The 21396-nt window shown below is 50.6% G+C and overlaps 1 protein-coding gene across 2 annotated transcripts in view; it reads left to right on the top strand.

The window, feature by feature from the left end:
* Window positions 1-15404, top strand: part of AFAP1L2 (actin filament associated protein 1 like 2) — a 74245-nt gene extending 58841 nt beyond the window's left edge. The window contains exons 6-19 of one of the 2 annotated variants that reach the window (XM_080403364.1): window positions 4634-4839; window positions 5433-5612; window positions 6180-6269; window positions 7028-7112; window positions 7899-8003; window positions 8639-8850; window positions 10559-10704; window positions 11294-11396; window positions 12105-12344; window positions 12434-12611; window positions 12875-13042; window positions 13316-13497; window positions 14080-14208; window positions 14578-15404. In XM_080403364.1, coding sequence (XP_080259490.1) covers window positions 4634-4839; window positions 5433-5612; window positions 6180-6269; window positions 7028-7112; window positions 7899-8003; window positions 8639-8850; window positions 10559-10704; window positions 11294-11396; window positions 12105-12344; window positions 12434-12611; window positions 12875-13042; window positions 13316-13497; window positions 14080-14208; window positions 14578-14604 — 2051 coding nt within the window. In that variant the 3' untranslated portion in view covers window positions 14605-15404. The remainder of the gene's footprint in view (window positions 1-4633; window positions 4840-5432; window positions 5613-6179; window positions 6270-7027; window positions 7113-7898; window positions 8004-8638; window positions 8851-10558; window positions 10705-11293; window positions 11397-12104; window positions 12345-12433; window positions 12612-12874; window positions 13043-13315; window positions 13498-14079; window positions 14209-14577) is intronic. The other variant, XM_080403365.1, reaches the window with a different exon arrangement.
* Window positions 15405-21396: the final 5992 nt, after the last annotated feature.

Here is a 21396-nt window from a genome sequence, read left to right as displayed (position 1 = left end):
GCAGAGGAGAGGTCCCCCAGCTCTGCCGTGCGTAGTTAGGTGTCAGCTTGGTTTTGCCAAAGTGCTCTGGGTTGTTTGGCTGAGGTCAGGGCTGTGATGTGCAAGGTGCAGGGGCTGAAGCCCTCCTGCAGCCAGGGCAGCACAGGCTGCTGCAGCCTCGTCCCTGCAGGGATTTTCCAGCTGCCTGCACTGCAAGATACGTGAGCTTTTTTCTCCCTGCTGCATATTGGGAAAGTAGATGTCATGGCTCTTAGCACATTATCTAAAGACGTACAGTGGATTAGCTGGAGTATGGCCAGGGATCGTGTGCTGGGAGACCCAGGTTATGTTATCCAGGCAGCTCCATAAACTCACGTTCCGTTCAGAGCCTTGGCTGGCAGGGGCGATAAGCACACACTCAGCTTAAACCTCTGCTTTTCCTCGCTAACCTGCAGCTCAAAGATGCAGATACACCCACCATCCATTGAAATCCAGGCCGGTCAGATGCCTAAGGAAATAAGAGATCAGAGCCCTGCAAAAAAGGAGAAAAAGACCCATACGATGGCAGCACTGTCAAAATGAGCAGTCTGCCTGCTATGAGTAGCTGGTTTTGTTTGACACTGTGATACTGAGCAGTATCACGCCGTGAGCGGAGATAGGAGCCCATGAAGTGAGCAGAGATGGGCTGGGCAAGTCCAGGCAGTCCCTTGCAACCGAGGTGTGTGATGCCTTTGCCTCCTGAGACTGCTCAGCCACCCGTCCCCTCTGCAGGTCCCTTCTGCACAAACCGCCTGGTGTGCTGTAGTGCCCATGGCTTTTCAGGTGGTTTGCGTGAGAAGGACGGCAGCAGCATGTCACTGAGGATCTCTGTGCTTTTTGGCAGCCTCATGTTTGAGGTGGTGCCTTGGGGTAAGTGAGAAGGAGGGGCAGGGAGAGTTGTGGAGCCGCAGGCGTGTGGCCGGAGGAGGCTGTGGGGGCTCAGGAGAGGGTGAAGCATGGTGTGCTGTGTGGAGGGGGAGGTCAGGTGGCGATGCAGGGAAGCTTCTGATGCCCCAGTTTGCCTTAAGAGATCAGGCTTCAAATTCCATGATGTATAGGCAAACCTGCAGGTCTCAATCCTGCCTGTTGCTTCCACAAGTACAAAACTGGGCTCCCCATCCCTTTATCTCATGGTAATCATACCCTGTGCCTGTCCTACGTGGAGTGATGCTCATTGCTAGCGACTGCCTTGAGACCTTGATGTGACTGCTTAAGGGCAGTCTGGACATGCATTGGTTTTCCCTGGCCAAAGATGCTAAAGCCTGACTCCAGTAACCCCCCAAGCCCTCTGTGCTCACCCCCTCCTCCCTACAAGCTGGGTAGGGAAGAGGCCAGCGGTCCAGGGAGGTGCCAGTAGTGTTTCTGACGGAATTACAGCATGAGCCTTGGAAGACACCCATGAATCTCCAAACAAATGGGCGTAGTGAAATCGAACAAAAATAGGAACACCACTAAAATTAGTGGGTGCACTGCCAAGAAAGGACATCAAAGCAAGCCTCCAGATGGGCTGAGGAGATAGAGTATTCATGCAGCGTCAGAGGTGGGACTTTGAGGCACTGTAACAAGCCATGGGTGAATTAATTAAAATGAAGCAGGCGGGCAGATCCGCTGGGTCTCGGGGTCCCTCTTTCATCAGCAGGATTCCCACCCCTCCGCTGGGGGTGCCTCTGCCTTTCATTTTACAGCTTCAGCAAATGCTGCTGCTTCCCTTCCCTCCTGGGCTGAAATGTGTTAAACCGTTATCGTCCTCGTCCTCGGCTGTGTTTGCATAATTGAAGGGTGCGATAAGAAACAGAGTGAAAATGCAAGGGGCGACGTGACTGCCAACTGAGCAATAATTATTCTGGCTGAAACAGCTCATCTGCCCTGGCTGATTTTAATTACAGTGACGATTCTGTTTTAAAGGGAATTGCCTTGTTTGAAGGGATGGGTTGAAAACATTGTCCCTGTTTGGAGTGTCACCGTACAGCACGCTCCTCTGTCCACAGCAGGGATGGGGCAGCCTCACCGACGAGGGGGGAGCTTGGGCTGGAGCCAGGCTGATACTCTTGTTCTCCACATTTGCTTATCTGTGGCTTTCTCTCTTTGTCTCCCTTTCTCTTTCCTTTTGATTGTGCAGGTCTTTTTGGTAGGCTTGCTGCGGCTGGACCCAGGCCAGGGTTGCAGGTTACTGAGGGCGTTATTTATGCCACAATAACAATGGGTATGGCATGCTTTCCAAACCTGAAGTGCCTTTCTTCTTTTAAAAAAACAAAAACAAAAACCCAGAAACAAATATACAAAAAAACCCTCTAACTACTCAGTTTTAGCAAAGATGATCAGGTGCCTCCCTCCTGGCATTGCCCGTTATGTGCATGGAGGGGTAACCACCTCTCCTCTCTCTCTGCCCATGCTGGCTGTATGCAAGGTAGCATTTTTTGTGCCTTTCCTCATGCTTAAGATGACAAGGACGAGAACTTCCCTAGCTTTTATTCCCCTGACTCTGTCACTGCTGCGGGGCTGATATGTGGCAATGCTGGTTGTATTGGCAAGTAGCGGTTCAGCGAAAGTTGGAGGTGCCCTGCTCGGGCACAGGCAGCTCTGGTGTACAAGACAGTTGGAGCTTCCTTCATCGTGGTATTGATTTAGCTCCTTGGGAGCTCATGGGAAGACAAACAGGAAAGAAAAGGTGGATTAGATAAAGACATCCAAGAATGGGGCTACAATTGATGTCATAGCAATGAGAGAATAAAACTGTGGTCTTAGCTGAAACCACCAGCAGGGAAATGGAGACCTTACTGAAGTGCCTGAGCTATATAACTCGGGATTGAGTGCGCCTTAGTAGTGACAACGGTTGCCTCAAGTCACCCAAACAAGATTTGTCCCAGTTTGCCATAGCCCGGAAATCACCTTTCCATCATGAGGCTATAGCCAGCCAGCAATGGCTGCAATAGGGAAGAGCTCATCTCATGAGGCACTTGTGGTTGTGGCTGATGCAGAAAAGAGCCACCAGGGCTCCCACTGAGAGCATGGAAGAAAAGTGTTATTTCCCCAGGAGAAAGGTGGCAGCCCTAATGCCGAGGTGAGGGGCACTAGAGACACCCACAAGGGCCAGAGGGGCAGTTAGCAATGTTGCTAAGGAGGGAGATTTAGAAGATAAGATTCACTTTAGGCATCCTTGCTCCTGCTGCATGAGGAAGGGTCCCTGGCAGTGCAGAGGTTCAGCTTCTGGGTATTTCTAGGGGTGAGAAACCTCAGCACTTCTGCTCCATCCAAATGTCTGCCCAGGGTGCCTGTGGACAAGGCGTGCACAGTGACAGCGCGCTATGGGGTAATGTTCTCCCATAAAAGACGGGCAGTCCAACACGCTGAGGGTACGGAGGTGGTGAGCCAGCAGTGTACTGTCAGCACCAGTTGGAGACTTTGAGAGGGAGCATTTGCTTTTTAGTAAGTTTAATTGGTGCAGCTTTGATTGCTTGAGGGATGTTACAGAGCGAGATTTCACTGGGGGTAAGGCTGTAGCTTTGTTGCTGCATCTTCCTTTTATTTTAAGAACAAATAAATCCAGCTTAAGAAATGTTCTTCAGTGAAGCTCCTAATGCTTTTTTTTCCTCTTTTCTGGCTGCTTTTCCTCTTTTTATTTTGCACTAATCTGATAATGTTACTTTTACATGGATAATAAGATTTGCTGAGAATCAAAATTTGACTAAATTCTGATGAGGGAAACTTAACAATATTGCTCTGTGCTGTTTGGTAGGAAAAGAATGCAAAACCCTAAACAGGTGCTGCCCAAATCTTACCATCTTGCAATGTGAGCTTACTTTGCAAATAAGAGCCCTGCTGTAAACACCAGCAGAACATTGCAAATTCCCCTGTAGTCAGTGGGAACGCTTGTTCCTGATGAGCCTGGTACCAATGACCAACTGTTCCTACCAGCTGAAAACTCCAATACCTACAACACCTTAGAGGTGGGTGTTGGAAAACCCAACTCATCGTAATAATGTAGTAATCCATTTAAGAATGAACACAAAAAATACGATTACTGTTATTTACAGCTGCCACTTACGAGTAATTTTTGCTGCTGCAACAGTGTATTACTTCAAAGTCCCTTAGATGCCGAGTAGAGAGACACCTGCTAGCCCAGAGAGGGAAAGTGGAACGACACCTCGGATACAACAAATCATTGCTTGCTGCATGCATGGCCTCACAAATACTATTTTTACTTCTGACATTCAGAGGACAAGGGCTGATTATAGCTTGCTGTTGCCTTAAAAATTGTGTTTGGCTTGAAGTGGAAAGTAGAAAAAGCATCTTGGGGGGGCGGGGGGGGAAGCAGTGAACATCAGAAAATGTTTAAGGGAATGTTGTCTAAATTGCGGTCAACTGAGAAGTGTCTTTTGAGTGTTTTCTAACTGAGACTATTAGGCACAAAAAATTGCAATAATATCAATATTGGGCTAGAAAGAAAAAAGGATCTATGAGGGTTATTTTCCTATTGATTATCTTCCTGTAGGAGAGCCTCAAAAGACACGTCCCTGTGATGAAAGCTTTTGCATGTGTGAGCATGGTTGAGGCAAGCAGTAGGCTGAGCTGTCCTAGAAATGTACGTAATGATAGAGCTTTGCTTTTGTTATAGAAGATGGTGAAGCTGTTAGTAGCTCCTATGAATCTTATGATGAAGAAGAGAGCAGCAAAGGCAAGTCAGCAACCCACCAGTGGCCATCCACGGAGGCCACCATTGAGCTGATGAAGGATGCCCGCATCTGTGCTTTCCTGTGGAGAAAGAAGTGGCTGGGACAGTGGGCAAAACAGCTGTGTGTTATCAAGGACACCAGGTTGCTGGTAGGTAGATCCTCCACTCTCTGCCTAAAACAACTTATTTGCATGAGCTGGGGAGGGAAGTGGCACCTCAGGCCATGTTAACTAGCTGACAAAACCAAAGTACCGGTAGAAGTAGTGCTTCAAAAACAATGTCCCAGAGATTTGGGGATCTCGTTCCATTTTCAGAAGGGATGTGGTCATCGGGCTGCTGAGGGGGGCACAAGGGCACATTTGCAGCCAAAATCCCAAACTCTCCAAATGCCTAGAGATGCTTTTTGGGGAAACTTTTTGAGGTGGTTAAGCAGAAGGGACGCTTACCCCACTGGCTAACCACATGCTTGACCCTCTAGCAGTATCTGTGAGAGGTATTTCAGACTATACATGCATGTACATAGACGTATGTGTATCTCTAGACATACGGAGATGTCCTGTATGTAGTCTGTGTAGACACTGCAGCCTTGTAGGACCTATAGGACTTTCTTGTGTTCAGTGCACTTAATATGTGTGTGTGTGGTTGCACCGAGCCACTTCTAGGGTGGAGTTTACACCAGTGAGCGAGAGGGAAAGCTCGTCCTCAGCCTCTTACTACCTGCCCTTCCATCTTCCTTCCCCAGTGCTACAAGAGCTCCAAAGACCACAGCCCTCAGCTTGATGTGAATTTGCTGGGCTGCACTGTCATTCACAAGGAAAAGCAAGTGAGGAAGAAAGAGCACAAGCTGAAGATCATCCCCATGAACGCTGATGTCATCGTGCTGGGGCTGCAGAGTAAAGACCAGGCAGAGCAGTGGCTCAGGGTCAGTGGCGCCTTTGGGGCTTGCACCTCTGGTGCTCCCATGCTTCTACTCTGGCTTTGCTGGGAAACCATATCTTATCTCAGGCCTGTCCTTGTGTGCTCTGGCTCCCTTCCTCACTGTAAGCCCATACACAAATACACCACTTCATTTTCATGCCCTGGGATGGCTTCTTCCCGCAGCTCCCTTGCTGTGGAGGGACCTCCCAGCCAGCTGCCGTGCCCAGGGATGTCTGGGGTGGGTGCCCAGCACGAGTTGGCTGAGACTGCGGGAAGATGTGGCCCTTTCCCTGAGACAGCAGCAGCAGGAGCCTTTGCGGAGCCCGGAGCAGCAGCGGGGCTGCGAGGCACCGGGACTGCCTTTGCTGGCAGCCTCTCCCCGGCTGACTTGGGTCCATCTGGCGGCTTGTGCTGGCTGCCTGCTGCAACACCAGGAGAGTCCCCAGGGTCGCAGGGAGAATAAACTATACGCCTCCCAGGCTGCTGTGGTTTTCCCTTTCCTGGGTGGGGAAGAAATGTTGATCCCGTTCCTGCAGCTCTCTCACAGGCTATGGCTTCCTCTGCTGCACAGGTAATTCAAGAGACCAGCGGGCTGCTGTGTGAAGGAGGCAGTGAAGGCAACCAGTACATCCCAGAGTCGCAGCGGCTCAGTTACCCAAAGGTACGCCTTGTCTCTACAGAGAGAACTAGCACTTGGGCTTTTCCACCCCGTTCCTTTAATAAATAAGAGTTGTAGGTACAGTAATTTTATCGGAGAAAAGACCAATATGAGAGTAACCAGATCCCTGTTCCGCTTAAAAGGAGCGTTACTGGAACAGTCTTCCTTTTCCTTGCCATGTCTTTCTCCCAAAACTGACTCAGCACTGGGCTCTCCTCCATGCAGGACTGCAGCCACTCTCATCCAAAGGGACAGCTGTGCTCACCAAGAGCTTTGGAAGAGACACGCACCCTTGGATGCCAGGGTTTGGGCCAGTCTCTCTAGTCCAGGTTTAGGTGGCGCTTTCCTGGGAGGCAGCTTGTTCCAAAACAGCGAAAGGAGAGATAAACCTTCATAAGTCACTGGTCAACACCAAAATGGACCTGTCTGGGCACCTAGCCAATTCCTGTGCCCATGTCCTGCGATGGGGACTGGCAAATGCTCCCACCAGCCAAGCTGCAGGGCAGGAGGCCAGGGGGTGGCACTGGTGGTGCCACCGTGCCATCTCAGAGGCAAGCCCAGCCGGGGCAGTTCATGTGCTGGATCTGCTCGTGCCAGGCTCAGAAATAATGTGAGGGCACGGTGTGAGCGGGCAGGTGAGGGAGGTCTTAAGAGGAGGGTGGGATCTTGTAGTTTGGGGAGAGGGAAGGCACTTGCAGTGGATGCTGGCTGGAGGAATGTCATGTGCATCTGTGGAGCTTGTGTCTGGTGCTTGTTGACAGGTGGAGGTATCTGAGAGGTACTCTGCAGCCTCCGAGAGTGGGAGCAGCACAGATGGCCACCCAGAGACAGCAGAGACAAAAGATGGTAAACCCTCACCCTGGGAACGAGAGGGAAATGGAGCCATCGACCCTGCATGTGGCAGGGGGGGTCTGTAGCTTCTCCTGCTCCCACCGTCTCAAACTGACCTGCTGCAGGGTGAAAGCTGCGTGTGAATTCCCTGCCTGTGAATTTGATTTCAGTGCCTTTTTCCATAATGAATTGACAGGTGGATGTTGGGATTTCTCAGCAGTTACGGCGTTGGGGTAGGGCTTGAGAAACCTGGGTGTGATACCTGCTGTGCCAGAGAGATCCTGTGCATGACTCTGGGCAAGTCACTTTGGGATTGTTTGAGATGGCATAAATGCAGCCTAAGTGACTTTCCTCAGATCTCTCTGCAGAGAGACTTGGAGTGCCTGTGTGAGATGCTGAGCTGTCTCCAATGGGACAGTTACACCTTCACACTAGGGCATCCAACTCTGGGCTTTAAGCTGAATTCCCCATCTATAAGATTGGGTAGGGAAATATGTAAAAAGCAGAGATACTTTATTAAAAGGATGGAGGGACCCATCTTAATATCACAGAGGGGGAAAGAGAAATCTATGATGAGGACTCACTGGAGTCACCCAACAGAGCTCAGCTGCTGAGTCCCTCTACACTAGGGCTTCATCACTTTGTTGTGATAGTGGGAAGGAATATCTGGACTGAAAATATCCAACTTCATTTCTTACCTGGATTATCTGATGAATAGACAGCAATATTTGTGCAATCACTGATGTGCTCAGTAGGAAAATGCTGGGTAAGCCACACGTATACCTTTTTCTTTTCTGGTAGTTAAGAAGAAGGGAACAACTGGCCTGAAACTGAGCAACCTGATGAACCTTGGGAGGAAAAAATCCAGCTCCCTGGATAGCCCAGAGAGATCCCTGGAGACTTCAAGTAAGTGGCAGCACGAGCCCCTCTGCAGGGACTTGTCTCAGGGCTGGATTTCAGTGTGCAGGGCAGGATGAGCACCAGGCATCCTCCTGCTCAAACACACGTGTGCCACGCTGTCCCGCTGGGGCAGGCAAAGAGGCCACAGTCTGCTTGGTCCGTGCCAGTAAGTCCACGCAGACCGCGGTGCCTCTTACACATTAAGGTGACTGTGTGGCTTACAAGGGCAGGCAATATGGCTCGCAGGGTGACCCAAGAGGAAGGGCAGGCAACACCAGACATGCATGCGAAGGGCCTCTGTGCTGCTCTTCCTAGGTGTGGGAGTCAGCAGGGAGAGTTGTATGGGTCAGCTGGTATTCACCATCCAGGACCAACTTCATCCAAACATCTGCAGCCAACTTGCTGCTCCAAACCCAACCTGAATTTCAAGGGTCTCACTTTGAACAGATTTTTACCCTTTTCTCCCTGTTTTGTATGGATAAGACAGCTCGTCTTTGTGCTTTTGCTCTTTGTTGTTGCCTGTGGCTTTGTGTTCTGTGGTAACCTCGGAAGTTACCCATCAGAAATCCCCATTCATGAGTTTGGATTCCCTGTCGCCATGGGATGAAAAATGTGCCTAAGTAGACTGTGCTTGCTTGCAGGTTACCTGAATGTGCTAGTGAACAGCCAGTGGAAGTCCCGCTGGTGTCAGATAAAAGATGGTCACCTCCATTTCTACCAGGACAAGAACCGAAGCAAACTGGCTCAACAGCCCCTGAGTTTGGCAGGTTGCGAAATTATCCCAGAGCCAAGCCCTGATCATCTCTACTCCTTCCGCATCCTGCACAACGGGGAAGAACGGGTCATCCTGGAGGTAAGGTGTATAACTCCAAGAAAGTTCTGCTTTAAGTCATCAGCTTGGGTGTCTCAGTGGGCCTAAAGACTGGTGAGGTCCTCCAGAGGAACACACAGTCCAGCAAAACAGAACCTGAAGCATGAGACTTTGGCTCATCTGTGAGTGGTCACCTAGAAGGTGTCCTACCTAGCTGGTAACCCAGGCTGTATCTGATGCTGGTGCACCCAGAGGACCATTCAGCCTTCATCTTAGGCACTCACCTTAGGATGGGATGAAGGGTCCTCTGGAGGTGTCCATCCCTCTCCACTGACTATAGGATAACCTTGGATGATAAAATTATATGGGACGCATTTCAGGTGGTTAATGTTAGGTGAGATGAATGCCATTTCAATGATTTAAGTCTGTGGTTAGGAGGAACAGAAAACAGAGAGTCCCAAAGCCATGGGTCATGCATCCCAAAGTAAACTGATCACAGATCTTCACTTGAAAGTGCAAGTGAATTGATGTCCATCTGTTACTTTCCTTCACTTGCATCCAGGACTGTTTATCTCTAATCTTAGCTTTCCCTGACGACAGTGCAATTATAGCAGGAGGTGGACAATGTGAGCAATTTCCTGTATTTTTCTAGTGGGTGGAATATTTATAGCTAAACAACTGACTTCAAGGGCCTGCCGTGAGGCTTGAAGGTGTTTTTGTTTAGCTTCTGATTCAGGATATATCTGTGTCTAAGAAATTTTGCCCAATTACAAATGTGAAGAAGAGGTGCTGGGAAAATCTACATTTTGTGAATGGAAGAATGTGTATTTTGTTGGGATGTCAGACTCCATGTACAGACTGGCTAGCTGGCGGGCTTCCCAGGGACTGAAGTCTCTGCAAACTAAAACAGATTGAAAGCTTAAAATATACTTTCCAGTTTGGGATTCATTTGCCCTGAATTTTACCTTGAGAATACTGCTCTTAACTCCTCAAATCAAAGCCAAAGATGGCTACATCAGCCCGCTTCTTCTTGCTTCAGGTAGAAATCCCCTGCTACTGGGAAGTGCACGTGGCTCTGTGCTAGAGCTGACTTCAAGGCACTGTATTTAATTCTTCATTTTGCAAACTGTCAGGCTGTTCACTGCAGCTGGGAATTCGGTACTGCCCATATGAAAGCAAGGGGCTCTCTTTGATGTTCTCTGATCCTGATCCCACTTTAAACTCTTCCCTTCCCCTCTCCCCTGTGCAAACAGCCCTGGAAGCGGTTGGGGCTCCAGCTTAAGGAACTCGCAGGCTCCCTGGAGCGCTGGGGTCTCCTTGCACTTGCAGGGCTGTGTTTGACAAGCCCATTGCTGCGCTCTGCTGGTGCAAAATAAAACCCATGCACTTGCCTTGCCAGAGCTGGCTCCCCACCAGCATCTCCAGAGAATTCTCTTACTCTTGTAGGCAGCCAAGTTGATCACCATTGCAAGGAAAATGCAACTGACTAGAAATTTTAGGAAGGAGTTAAGCAAAGAGCTGCATTCAGGTATCTTCCAAATCTGTGAATCAGTCCATACACAGAGCGGTTAATTTTTCTTTTAATGCAGTCTCAGGTTTAATATAAGTAACACTCAACAGTTCATCTTTCCCCTTGCCAGCCGAGAGGACTGCCAGCATACTTCCCTACTCAAGGCTAAGTCAGCGTTAGCTTTGGGACCGCAGCGGAGCTGCTGTTGCAACCTGTCCTGTCTGTCTGATCTCCTTGTAGGCAAAGTCCTCGGAGGAAATGGGCCACTGGCTGGGCCTCCTCTTGTCAGAGTCTGGTTCAAAAACAGACCCGGAGGAATTTACCTACGATTACGTGGATGCCGACAGGGTTTCCTGCATCGTGAGCGCTGCCAAGAACTCCTTCTTGTATGTCAGTGGTAACAGGTGGGGCTGCATGGGGCTGGTAGAGGGGAAGCAAACCGGAGCGGGGGTCCCTCCGCTTGCGGGAGGCTGCCTGCCGTGGGAGTAGCTGCTAAATTCACAGCTGCAGCTTAGTCGCTTTCTTTGAAAGCTCAGTGCAGGACAGGAGAGCACTTGTCATTGTCCCACCACGATGCATCTAACCTGAGCTGCAGCCTGCCACAGGGCATGGGGCACATGCCCAGGTGGCTTTTGCAAAGGCAGGGTGGTGGGGTGGGCTTGGCTGGGGCTGTGGTGCCGCACGTTCACCATGCCACTGGGGCAGAGCAGTCGTGCTGCTGCAGCGCTGTGCCCAGGGGCTGGGGGAAGACAGCAAAGAGGAACTGCAGCCCCGCTCTGGTAGGTGCTGCTTAACGGGCAAGGGGAGCAGTGATCACACTGCTGCATGCCTCTGCCTTCTCATCCCCTGCGTCTGGCTGCATGCCCCTGGCCAGACCCCAGGACTGCAATGTTTGAATGCTCGAAAATGCAGCACAGCACGGCCACGTGGCGAGACCAGTCCCTCCTGATGGGACGTCCCGCTGCCTGTTCACAGCTTAATGCAGAGGAAGTACTCTGAGCCCAACGCCTACATCGACAACCTGCCCAAGGCCAGGATGCAGCAGGAGGAGCTGTATGACGATGTGGACCTGCCTGTGGTAAGATGTCAGCGCCGCAGGCAGCTACCCTGCTGCAGCAAGCTCTGTGGAGACCATGGGCAAACATCTGGCCGGGGCCAGTCTCCACCAGTGAAGGGGGAAGTTTTCCAACAGTAGCAAAGGGGATTCCCAGCCCATGGGGAAATCCAGGCTTTTGCAATAGGGCAGAAGCGAGCACTGGAGAGGAGTTGCTAAGGAATGGGAGAGACGTTTCCAGCAGGGTACTGTAGGGATCCTCAAGCAGCTGGGATAAAATCCCACAGTTTCCATCAGCAAACAGTATGGTGATGTGGTGATAAATAAACTGGGCTCCAAACAATGCACTATTAAAATTCCTTTTGATGCCTGTGAGAGCAAGTCCTGTGTGTAAGGACAAGAAAGATGGGCCACGCTAGGGATGGGACTGTTATCCCAGGAAAGTCACAGAACCTGGCAGGGGTTGCTAGATGTACAAGTGTGTGAGATCCTTGCATGGGGCTGCTGCTACCATTGGAAAGACCTATTAAAGTAGAGCAGGAGGGGCCTATTCCTTCAGTACACCAAAAAGCCCTGTACGGAATGACTTAAGAGAATCGGGCTGTAGTTTCTCTAAGGTTTAAGGAAAATTCTCCAGATTGCGTGAGGTGATGCTGCTCTGCAGTGAGATGTTTCCTGCACTTCTGGCTGCAGTAGGTGGTCCCTTTTCAGAAGAACATTCTCATTTTGCAGGAAGAAGTACCCAAGAGCGAGAGTAAACCGCAGGGAGACCAAGACAGAGTATACCTGGATCTCACCCCAGTGAAGTCCTTCCTATACGCTGCTGAAAAGAAGCCATGCCAGCCTTCACCCCTTGGCTCACCATCTTTAGAAAGGGCTGCCAACAAGGCTGCAGCAGAGAGTGCAGCCGAGACAGCCCTCGTGGCTAAGGAGGCCGAGCCCTGTAGTAAGGTGATGGAGACCTCGGAGCAGGTACTGTCTTGAACTGTGGTACGGGGCCAGGCTTCATCACTGAGCCACTGCCCACCACTGCCTCATCCCGCTTTGTTTTCCTCCCACAGAAACACCTGGAGAAGCCAGAGCCCAACGAGGCACTGCCACGGATGCCCGCCATCAAAATCCAGCCCCAGCAGCAGAACATCGCCTTCCCCCAGCCAGCCCCTGAGGCACCGCTGGGCGCAGTGACAGCGGGCAGCCCCCAGCTACTGCCCGCACACCGGCCCAAGATGCCACTGCCAGGTGGGCGGGCTGCACGGGGGGGCAGCAGGTGCCTGCTGCAGCAGGGGCTTGGAGGGAGGTGGTGCTCACAGGGAGCCGAGTTTTGCCCGATGGTTCAGCTTCCCGCTACTGTACAGTAGCTTTACAGTGCCCAAGGGGCTAAGCTAAGTTTCCCAACTGGTGACTTTCCAGACCTTCATTCATTTTCTTTCCAAGCACCTGAAAAGATTTTCCCTCCTACTTTTTCCCCTGACTGAGCTTGTGTTGGTGGCTCGTGTTTCTAGCAGCAGCAGTGGAAACCAAGCTGGGCAAGAACAGGACGGAGGCAGAGGTGAAGCGTTTTACAGAGGAGAAGGAACGGCTGGAGAAGGAAAAGGATGAAATCCGGGCTCAGCTCACACAGCTGCGCAAGGAGAGGCGGGAGCTGAAGGAAATGCTTGGGGGCAGCACAGGTACAGCAGGGCAAGGTGTGATGTGTGGAAGTGAGCCAAGGTGGGATCACAGGGAAGGAGGGGGCACTGAACCGGGCCCAGCTGGGACCAGAAGGGGCAAGGGGGAGAACTGGCACTTTGAGCCAAAGCACATAGCCCAAACTGCACTAGAGCAAGAGCTTGCTCTGCCACAGTCCCTCCTGGGGGAAAACGCACAGGACGTGCCCTGGTCCCTGCTACCCTCATAAGCTCCCCAAGTACCTGGCTGGCACCAAGTTACCCCTCCCTTCACAGAAAAGAGCCTGGAGCAGAGGCTGAAGGAGATAGAAGAAGAATGCAAAAGGAAGGAGAGTCGGAGGGTTGACCTGGAGCTGAGCCTGGTGGAGGTGAAGGAGAATCTGAAGAAGGCAGAGTCTGGTCCTGTGACATTGGGCACTGCAGTGGACACCACGCATTTGGAGAATGCAGCCCCCCGGGTACGTGGGGGGCACCCCTGGGATGCACAGCAGCTTCCCAGCAGCCAGGCAGTTGCACTTCCTCAGTTTGCTTAATAATGTAATAATTAATACAGTATTATATGATCATATATAACCTTATATAATTGTATAGATTATAGTTATATGTCATCCCTAAGTACTGTATTATTATATTTAATGTAATGAGGTAACAGCAGCAAGGGGGAGGTGAGAGAAGGGCTGTACTTTCCTGTAGGACCTTGAGTGACGCCCTCCAGGGCCATGCAGGTCAGGACCCAGCACCTTGTGCTCAGCTGAGCAAAGGGATGTTTACGGGGAAGGAGATTCAGGCATCTGAATTCCTTCTTGGGAGCTTGGTTCCCATGAAATGGAGATGGTCACCACCTGAGCCCCTCTGTACCTCTGCTTGAGTCCTCAACACCCAAACACACCACACACACACATCTTGGTTGTACTTCAAAACAGACATGTCACTGAAAAAAATGCGCCTCTGTGCAAGCGGGATGTGACTGACTAGGAGATGGAAAAGGCAGCAATCTCAGTAGTCTGAAGTCATCACCCTTTCTATTATTTTTATTGTAGATTCAAGCAAAAAGTGCTAGTGCAGCAAGCAGCGCGGAGAACTCACCAGTCAATTCAGCAACGGCTTTAAAAAATCGTCCTTTATCAGTCATGGTGACAGGGAAAGGAACGGTCCTACAGAAAGCTAAGGTAACGCACCAACCGGTACAGGAGAAAAATCCACCTGGGACAGCCGCTGCTTTTCCCTCGTAGCAGTGGAGCAGACTGCCTTCTGGTGGGATGGGGCGGTGGGGGGGGTCCCACATCTGGGAAGCACCCCTGACTGAGCACCACTCAGAGCCAGCCAGCCTGGTCTTCCTCTGGTCTTTTCACCTGGGTTTGCCTTGGCTGCAATTTTAAATTATTAAATACACATAAGCTTAAATGCTTAAAATCCCTGGCACACCCTATGGCCAAAACCACTCTGGTACCAGATGATCGGGTTGATCCTGTGCACATTATGGCTACTGTGGCTTGCCAGATTTGCCTTTTGACTAATTTGCCTTTATTCCTTGGCAGGAATGGGAGAAGAAGGGAGCTAGTTAGAACCACGTTTTTCAGAGATGAACTAAAGACTGGAATTGCTCACGCATGGCCAAGGGGATTCAGTTATCTGTAGGTGGAGACTGGGTGTGCAACACAACCACACACCAGGTGCCTCCTCCATGCCGCGCCAACTGCCCAGATGCAGCAATGGAGTCAACAGCTGCCGCTACGAGTTATCCCAAATGATCTCGCTCTTTCCAGACAAGTCCCAATCACGTAGCTAAAACAATAACAACCAGTGGCAATCCTTGCATCAAATTCCTAACCCAGTTGACGTAAACAAGAATGTTACTGTACATAGGGATGTTTTGTGTATTTCTACTCTGAAGGCTTATCAGTGAGTTATTAAGGTTTCTATACTAGTGACAGTAGTGTGTTCAGAAGGGTCCTTTGCTGTTCTTTATAACCCGGTGGTTTTCAACCTGTCATGGCAAACTGCAGCCAACTAAAGTCTCACCTGTCTTGCTGCCAGTCATCACGCAGCTGCATTTCACCCAGCCTTCAGCCAAGGGCGCTACCCCCACCTGAGCGATGCTTGAGACATGAAGGAGAAGCATGCAGCAACCTGTCCAGGGGGGTTTCAATCTGTGTCCTGATGCATCCCAGCATGTGCTTACTCCTGCCAGCCAGCTGCAGACTTGCCAGAGTACGGAGGAAGATCCCTGCTCACCTTCTCATGCTGTAAGCTGTGTTACAGACTGGTGGCACCAAGAGCTCTGGGCAAAGATGATCTTCCAAGCAGATTCGGTTAATTTTCTTGAAGATCTTGTTCTGCTTCACCTGAAGAGTTTGTTCTGGGGGAGAAAAAAAATATATAGTTGAAGGTTTATTAATAATTTACAAAAGGCCCAGGCCTGCTCAGCTGTTGTATGGGGAAGCTGGATCCCTATGTATCATTCAGGGCTTGCCCTTTCTCAGGGGAGGGGAGGTAAAGCTGTCTGGGTGCTCCTGCCCCAGCTGCAAGCACCACTTTGCTGATGCTCTCTGGTCCTCATAGAGCCACAGCTGTACAATCTGCTGAGGGTATCCCTGTGCGAAAGGGGCCCCTCCACATGGGCAGGGCCCAGCAGCCTGACCTGCTCTTCTCCAGGTTCTTGGTCCAGATTAAACCACCCCATCTTGGTGCTGTCACCCTTGCTTCCAAATTATTAACCTTAATCTAGCCTTTGGGCCCTTCCAGTGTGGCCCACAAAGCCCACCCCTCTCTGCCCTCGCCAAGCTCTGTAATAGAAGATGTTGGGCATTTGGAACTGTTAAGCTGAGAGACACTGAAATCTGAAGGGGGTAGGGGGAGCGTCAGAAGTCCATACACCCTCTCCTCCCTGTAACCTGCTGTCGTGGCTGGTGGCCTGGGGACACCTCTGCCTGTCTCTTCTGATGGTCCTTTAGCCCTGGAGCCCAGGCTCAGTAACTGGGTTGACTGTGCCAGGGCTGCAGCTGCTTTCCAACCCTGCAAAGCTAAAGCAGAACCAGTACCCCGGCTGGGGTGTTCCTGGGGTCCTTGCAGCTATACCAATAGACAGCACTTCAACCCAGGGTAAAAACAGGCAAAATGTTGTGCCTTCCTAACCCTTGAAAACCTTTCACAGGCCTGAGTCCACCTCTAAACAGATGCTCTTTCTTCACACAAAGGCCCAAAAGCTCTGGGGGTACAGGGCTCCGACACCTGGAGCCTGTGGTGGCACTGGGGTGAATGACAACATGCTGATGAGGGGCTCTGGGCTTGCTTGCCATTACCACAGAGCTGGGGTGCAACAGAGCACTTACTCCCCCTGCCCCCGCCCCCCCCTTTTTGTTGTTTGGTTTTTTTTTTACTTTGACATCTTCACTGTGGTGCAGATGAAGGAATTGCTAATCCCAGGCCTCAGGAGTACATCAATCAGCCCTAGCTGTCAGGTCTGTCCCTGTGCAAGGGCTGCACATAGGAAAAATCCATGCAAATAAACCACTGGAACTTCTGCTTCAGGACCCAGGGGACTTTCCTCTCCAAAGCACAGGGAGGCCACAGACACCATGAAGCTTTTGTTTTGACCCATAGCGAGCTTGGCAGGAGACCATCTCTACCCCCTAAACGTATGTGTAGTACCATGTCCTCACTGTACACCCTGCTGTCATCCTCTAGAAGTTGTCCAGACATTTCACAGTGGTACTGAGACAGCGATGGATGAACGAGAGCAGCTCTGCTTTCCCCACCACAGCCCAGCCAACTTCAGTGGTCCTGCTGGGATATCTCCATCAGGGGGTGGTAAACATAGGCAAGGCAAGTCCTGAGCAACACGTGTTCCCCAGACAAGAAGTGTTAAACAATGTCTCTGCATCCCCATTGTTTTCCTAACTCAAGGCATTTCCTTTGTTGTAACTGTGACCTATAAAGTGGCGCTTTAGAGGGTTTTATAATAAAATGTTGAGTATATTATGTTACTAGTGTTTTTTCTTTGTAACGTGGCTTGTCCCTGCTCTACTTGCCAGTGCATTTCAAGCACATCACACCCCTAGTCTCTCGACTGTGTTACTAAAGTTCCTTAGCTATGCCGTCTGTAACTGCAATGGACTGTATCTTAAATAATTTAGCCCTCTATAGTTAATGCACTGTCAACCAAAAAAAATTCTGGACAGCTAACCCACTGAAAAATAGCAATAACCCTGACAATTTGCATGAATACCTGGAACAGACTCCGGCCTGTATCTCCATAGCGCAGTCCTCTTGCACAAAACCAGCGGAGAGAAATACATCCAGTACCTTCCTCTGGCCACTAGATAGCAACTGTCTGCAAGGCTTGGTGCCTGCTGCGGTCATGGTTGGGAAAACCAGGATGGGGTTTCGCTAGAAAGGAAGGAAAACAGTTAAGTGAAGAAAGTGGTTGAGGCCAGTCATTACAGAACAGGCACCCATGAAGTATCTTTTGGTGGCTGTACCACTACTAGCTCCGGCAGCAAGCCTGGGAAGGCAGCGAAGCTACAGCACAAAGTCCTGGAGAAGGTCCCGCTCCCCTGCCTTTCCTAGCCCACCCATTGACACAAAGCTGCCAACAAGCCCATTAGTGTCCTGACAGCCTCTGAACCCAGGAATCCAGCCAGAACAACTCGATTTGGGATTGCTGATTGCGTGAGCTGAAGGGGAAGTAGCAATTGCTTTTGCCCTTCCCCAGCAGCACTGGCCATCACCTATGGCTGCCTTCCAACCCCTCAGCACCAGCTGCCCCCAAGCACACTTCTGCCTTTTGATCCCCACGGACCATCCTGGCAGCAAACACAGCTGCCAAGGGTCATGGCTGCACCCAGACTGAAGGGTTCGCTCCCCCAAGCACCACAAAGCCCTTGTGCCTGGCCCAAATGCAGTCTCTTCCTACAAAATACCATGTTTAAGGATCAGGCCCAGAGACACAGCTGTGTTGGGAGGCAGAGCTCCTACTGCTACCGAATGTCTACATAATTTCATGCTTATTATTAACACTTTATTAGTTATTCCCAGCGTGACTCTCACCTGTGCACAATGCAGTCAGGCCACTACAGGGCGTGCAGCGTGTCACAAGCAGAAGACCGTATTCATCTGGAACTAAATTTGCCGCTACAAACCCTTTTTCTAAGCAAGTTTATCACCTAAGTACCTTCAGTTCCTGCTTTGGATACACAGAGCAACCCTACAACAGCTACTGGGGGGTCACGCCTAGCTGATCAGGAGAGCTTGTGATTTGCAACTAAGACACACATAAAGCACCAGATTTTAAAGGAAAAAAGCAGCAGCCAGGTGCTTTCAGGACAGCTTCAGCAGACCTCACGCAGTCTGGCCCTGGCTGTTGGTGCCCGGGGAGGGTGGCAGAGGGGTCCGAAGCCCAGCTTCCCTGCTGCAGCCTTTGCAGTACAGGCACCAACACATTTAGTCATCACAAATAGGTGTGATTTTGCTTGCTGAGGGAAGGTAAGGCTAAAGGGGGTGAAATTCATGGTACTTACTTAAATCCCAGTTTCTTAAAGGAGAAACAGGCTCTCCCCTGAAGTCAGCACATGCCCCACAACCAGCCAAGGCTCGCCCAGCAATCCTACAGGGCGAGAGTAATTCACAGCTCCGTGAGTAACAGCAGCCCAGACATCTAAGGTGACCTGGCACAGACATCATCCTCTGCACTCCCCTGATGCCAGACAGGATTAGCGCTGGCTTTGCAGGGACCCCACCTCCTCGGTGGCTGTGCCAGGTGCAAACATCAACCCAGCCTTAAGGGAATGAGCTCCCATCAGGTAAGTTCTTGTTAAGTATTTCTGACCGAATCAAAGCAAGTCTGTGAGAGTGAATTTAATAAGGGATCACGTCAGAGACCCAAGCCACTTGCTTTCTTACTCTTTTTTAATTAAAATTTGCAGGAGAAAGGGCCTAGACATTATTCAAACTGATTTTTCAAAAAGAAAAACAAAACTGCTCCAACAACTACTCAGCAGCACCCTGCTTGCCTGTGACCATCCAGTATATCCTGACCTTTGTTATCAGTTTGGCTTTTCCCACCTCCTCCCAAAGCCCCACCACATTCTTACCTTGCAAAGTGCTTTGGCCTGTACAAAAGGAGAGCTGCTGGGTGCTGCCACTGCCACCGCACATCTGCAAAACCATCCGAGGCTTCAGTGATCAGCCGCATTTGGGAGGAAGGTCACAGTCACAGCACACGTATAGCCCCGACACATAGGCACCAAGACCTCAGCCAGATGTACCCAGAGCTTAAGGACTGGGTTTAGGAACCAGCTTTCCTGAAGCTGCTCCATGAGTTTCCAATCTTTCATGCCATCTCTATGTGACAAACTGATGCACAGAGCTAGATGTATCCCATCCAGCATGAAAATGTTGTCCCCTGCGTGAGATTTTGCAGTCTGTGATTCCTGAATCGCACACAGAGGCTTGTCTGTCTGTGCTTAAAACGAGCAGGATGGTACAAATGCGGGGTTTCCCCCAGCTCAGGACCCAGGCAAGCATCTTTTGTCCCAGTAAAGCCCATGCACTCGAAAGAGGTACATACTAGCTCTGTACTAAAACAAAGAGAACTTACAAAGATTACAGCGAACCGCACTTGCCACAAAGCGAAGTGCTCAGCAGCGCTGTACAAACTATCCTGCAACAGGGACACAAGGCCCTTTAGGCACTTGTATTAGGGCAGGAAAGCATGTCCCAGCTCCAGAGCTGCCTGCCAGACAAGGGGAATATGCTTCCATTTGAGAGGGAAGACTGATCCTGCAGAGGACAGATGCCTGTGAAGAGGGAACTAATGATGCTGTCGGAGAAACTACAGCACAGAAACTGCCGGGGAGCTGCAAACCCAACAGGGCAGCGAGGGCGAGACACGGCAGCCTCTGACCCGTCACACCACAGAGGATGAGTGGGGAGGCCAGGGAGAGTTTCGGAGCAGTCTGGCTGGAACCCAGCTGGCTCTACAGACAGTCCTGCGCCATAAAACACCAACCACATCTTTGTTGTCAGCTGTGAGCCTCATCTAGCCTGTTCTCCCTACACGAAGAGACAAGCGACGGTTTTACAGCTCAGGCAACACTTAACTACAGCGGTGCCCAAGTAGGTAACATTAATAGGTTAGTTACTCTTTTTTTCCCAAACGTCAGCCCTTCCTTCTATTTTGCTGTGCTGTAGGACACAGACAATCTACTAAGATAACAATGAAAAGAAGAAATTCTTTCTCCCAGCCTGGTTTCTCCCACAAGGTACAACAGTACTGCTCCTGTCTCACTGCCAGCTTTCACCCCCAAGAGTGCTCTTAGACCATTCTTCTTTCGACAACAAACCTGCACAGTTACTTGTGCTTCTCTTTGTACTTTTAACATTACTATTCAAACATAGGGCCAAGACACCTGGGTGAAGGGATTTTTCTTCTGGGAACAACAGACGCTATTTTCATGAGTGCTGGCAGTCACAGTTAACATCTCTGCCCCAGCCCTGCCCAGAGCTGCTCCTGCTCTCCCAAGGTGACGGATGCCATGGGAAAGGCAGCACAGAACAACCCAACACTGTAAACTACACGCCCTGGGGGAGCAACTGCATAAATTTCACAGCTTCCTGGGCAAACTGATCCAGGGATCCCGTGAGGCTGATGCTCGGAAGGGTGCAGGCATGTGGCCAAACTGTCTTTGGAGACACGTGAACCATCACAGCCCACCAGAGGCACAGCTTGTGCTAGAGAGACCACTGCTGTGCTGGGGACAAGATCAGCTTAAAACAAGGGGAGGCAGAAATGCTCACCGTCTGTGCTCAGGCCAGGACAAGCACCCTGTTCTCCCCAGGCAGCTCCACAAGGAGAGCAAAGTGACATGACAAAGCTCTGAGCCGTGGAAACAGTACCAAAAAGACAAGGTCAGACCTGACCTGGAATGGGCTAAAAAGAAGGAATAAAAGAAAAATATGCACCAGCAAAGGAGAGAGCAAAGAGGTGGCCAGCAGGAGGAGAAAGGAAAAGGTGACTAAGATCTGGGAGGAGAGGTCCAAGCTTCTTCCTCCTCTAACCTGCACGTTGCCTACCACGCTCTGCTCCCAGCACCCATGCAAAGCTGCTCAGGAGGTTGTCCTGGTCCTGTCCCCTCCAGGTCAGACTGTGGCTGGCTGACAAGAGTGAGGCTGGGAGGGGAAGAATGGAGTTCAACTTCAAAGCAGACAGACCAAAGTCCAAAGACCAGCAGGATGATACAAACCATAGCTTCATCCAGAGTCTACAACAGGTCAGACCTTTGTTTGCAAACAAAGTTGGGGGACCGCCCTTACTTGGGGTGTTTGCAGCACAGGTAACTGGATTTGACCTGGATCAA

Source organism: Falco punctatus, assembly GCF_963210335.1.
Source record: "Falco punctatus genome assembly, chromosome: 9".
NCBI classification, from domain to species: domain Eukaryota; kingdom Metazoa; phylum Chordata; class Aves; order Falconiformes; family Falconidae; genus Falco; species Falco punctatus.
Note: the sequence above shows the minus strand (reverse complement) of the source record. Positions and strands in the feature narration are given on the sequence as shown.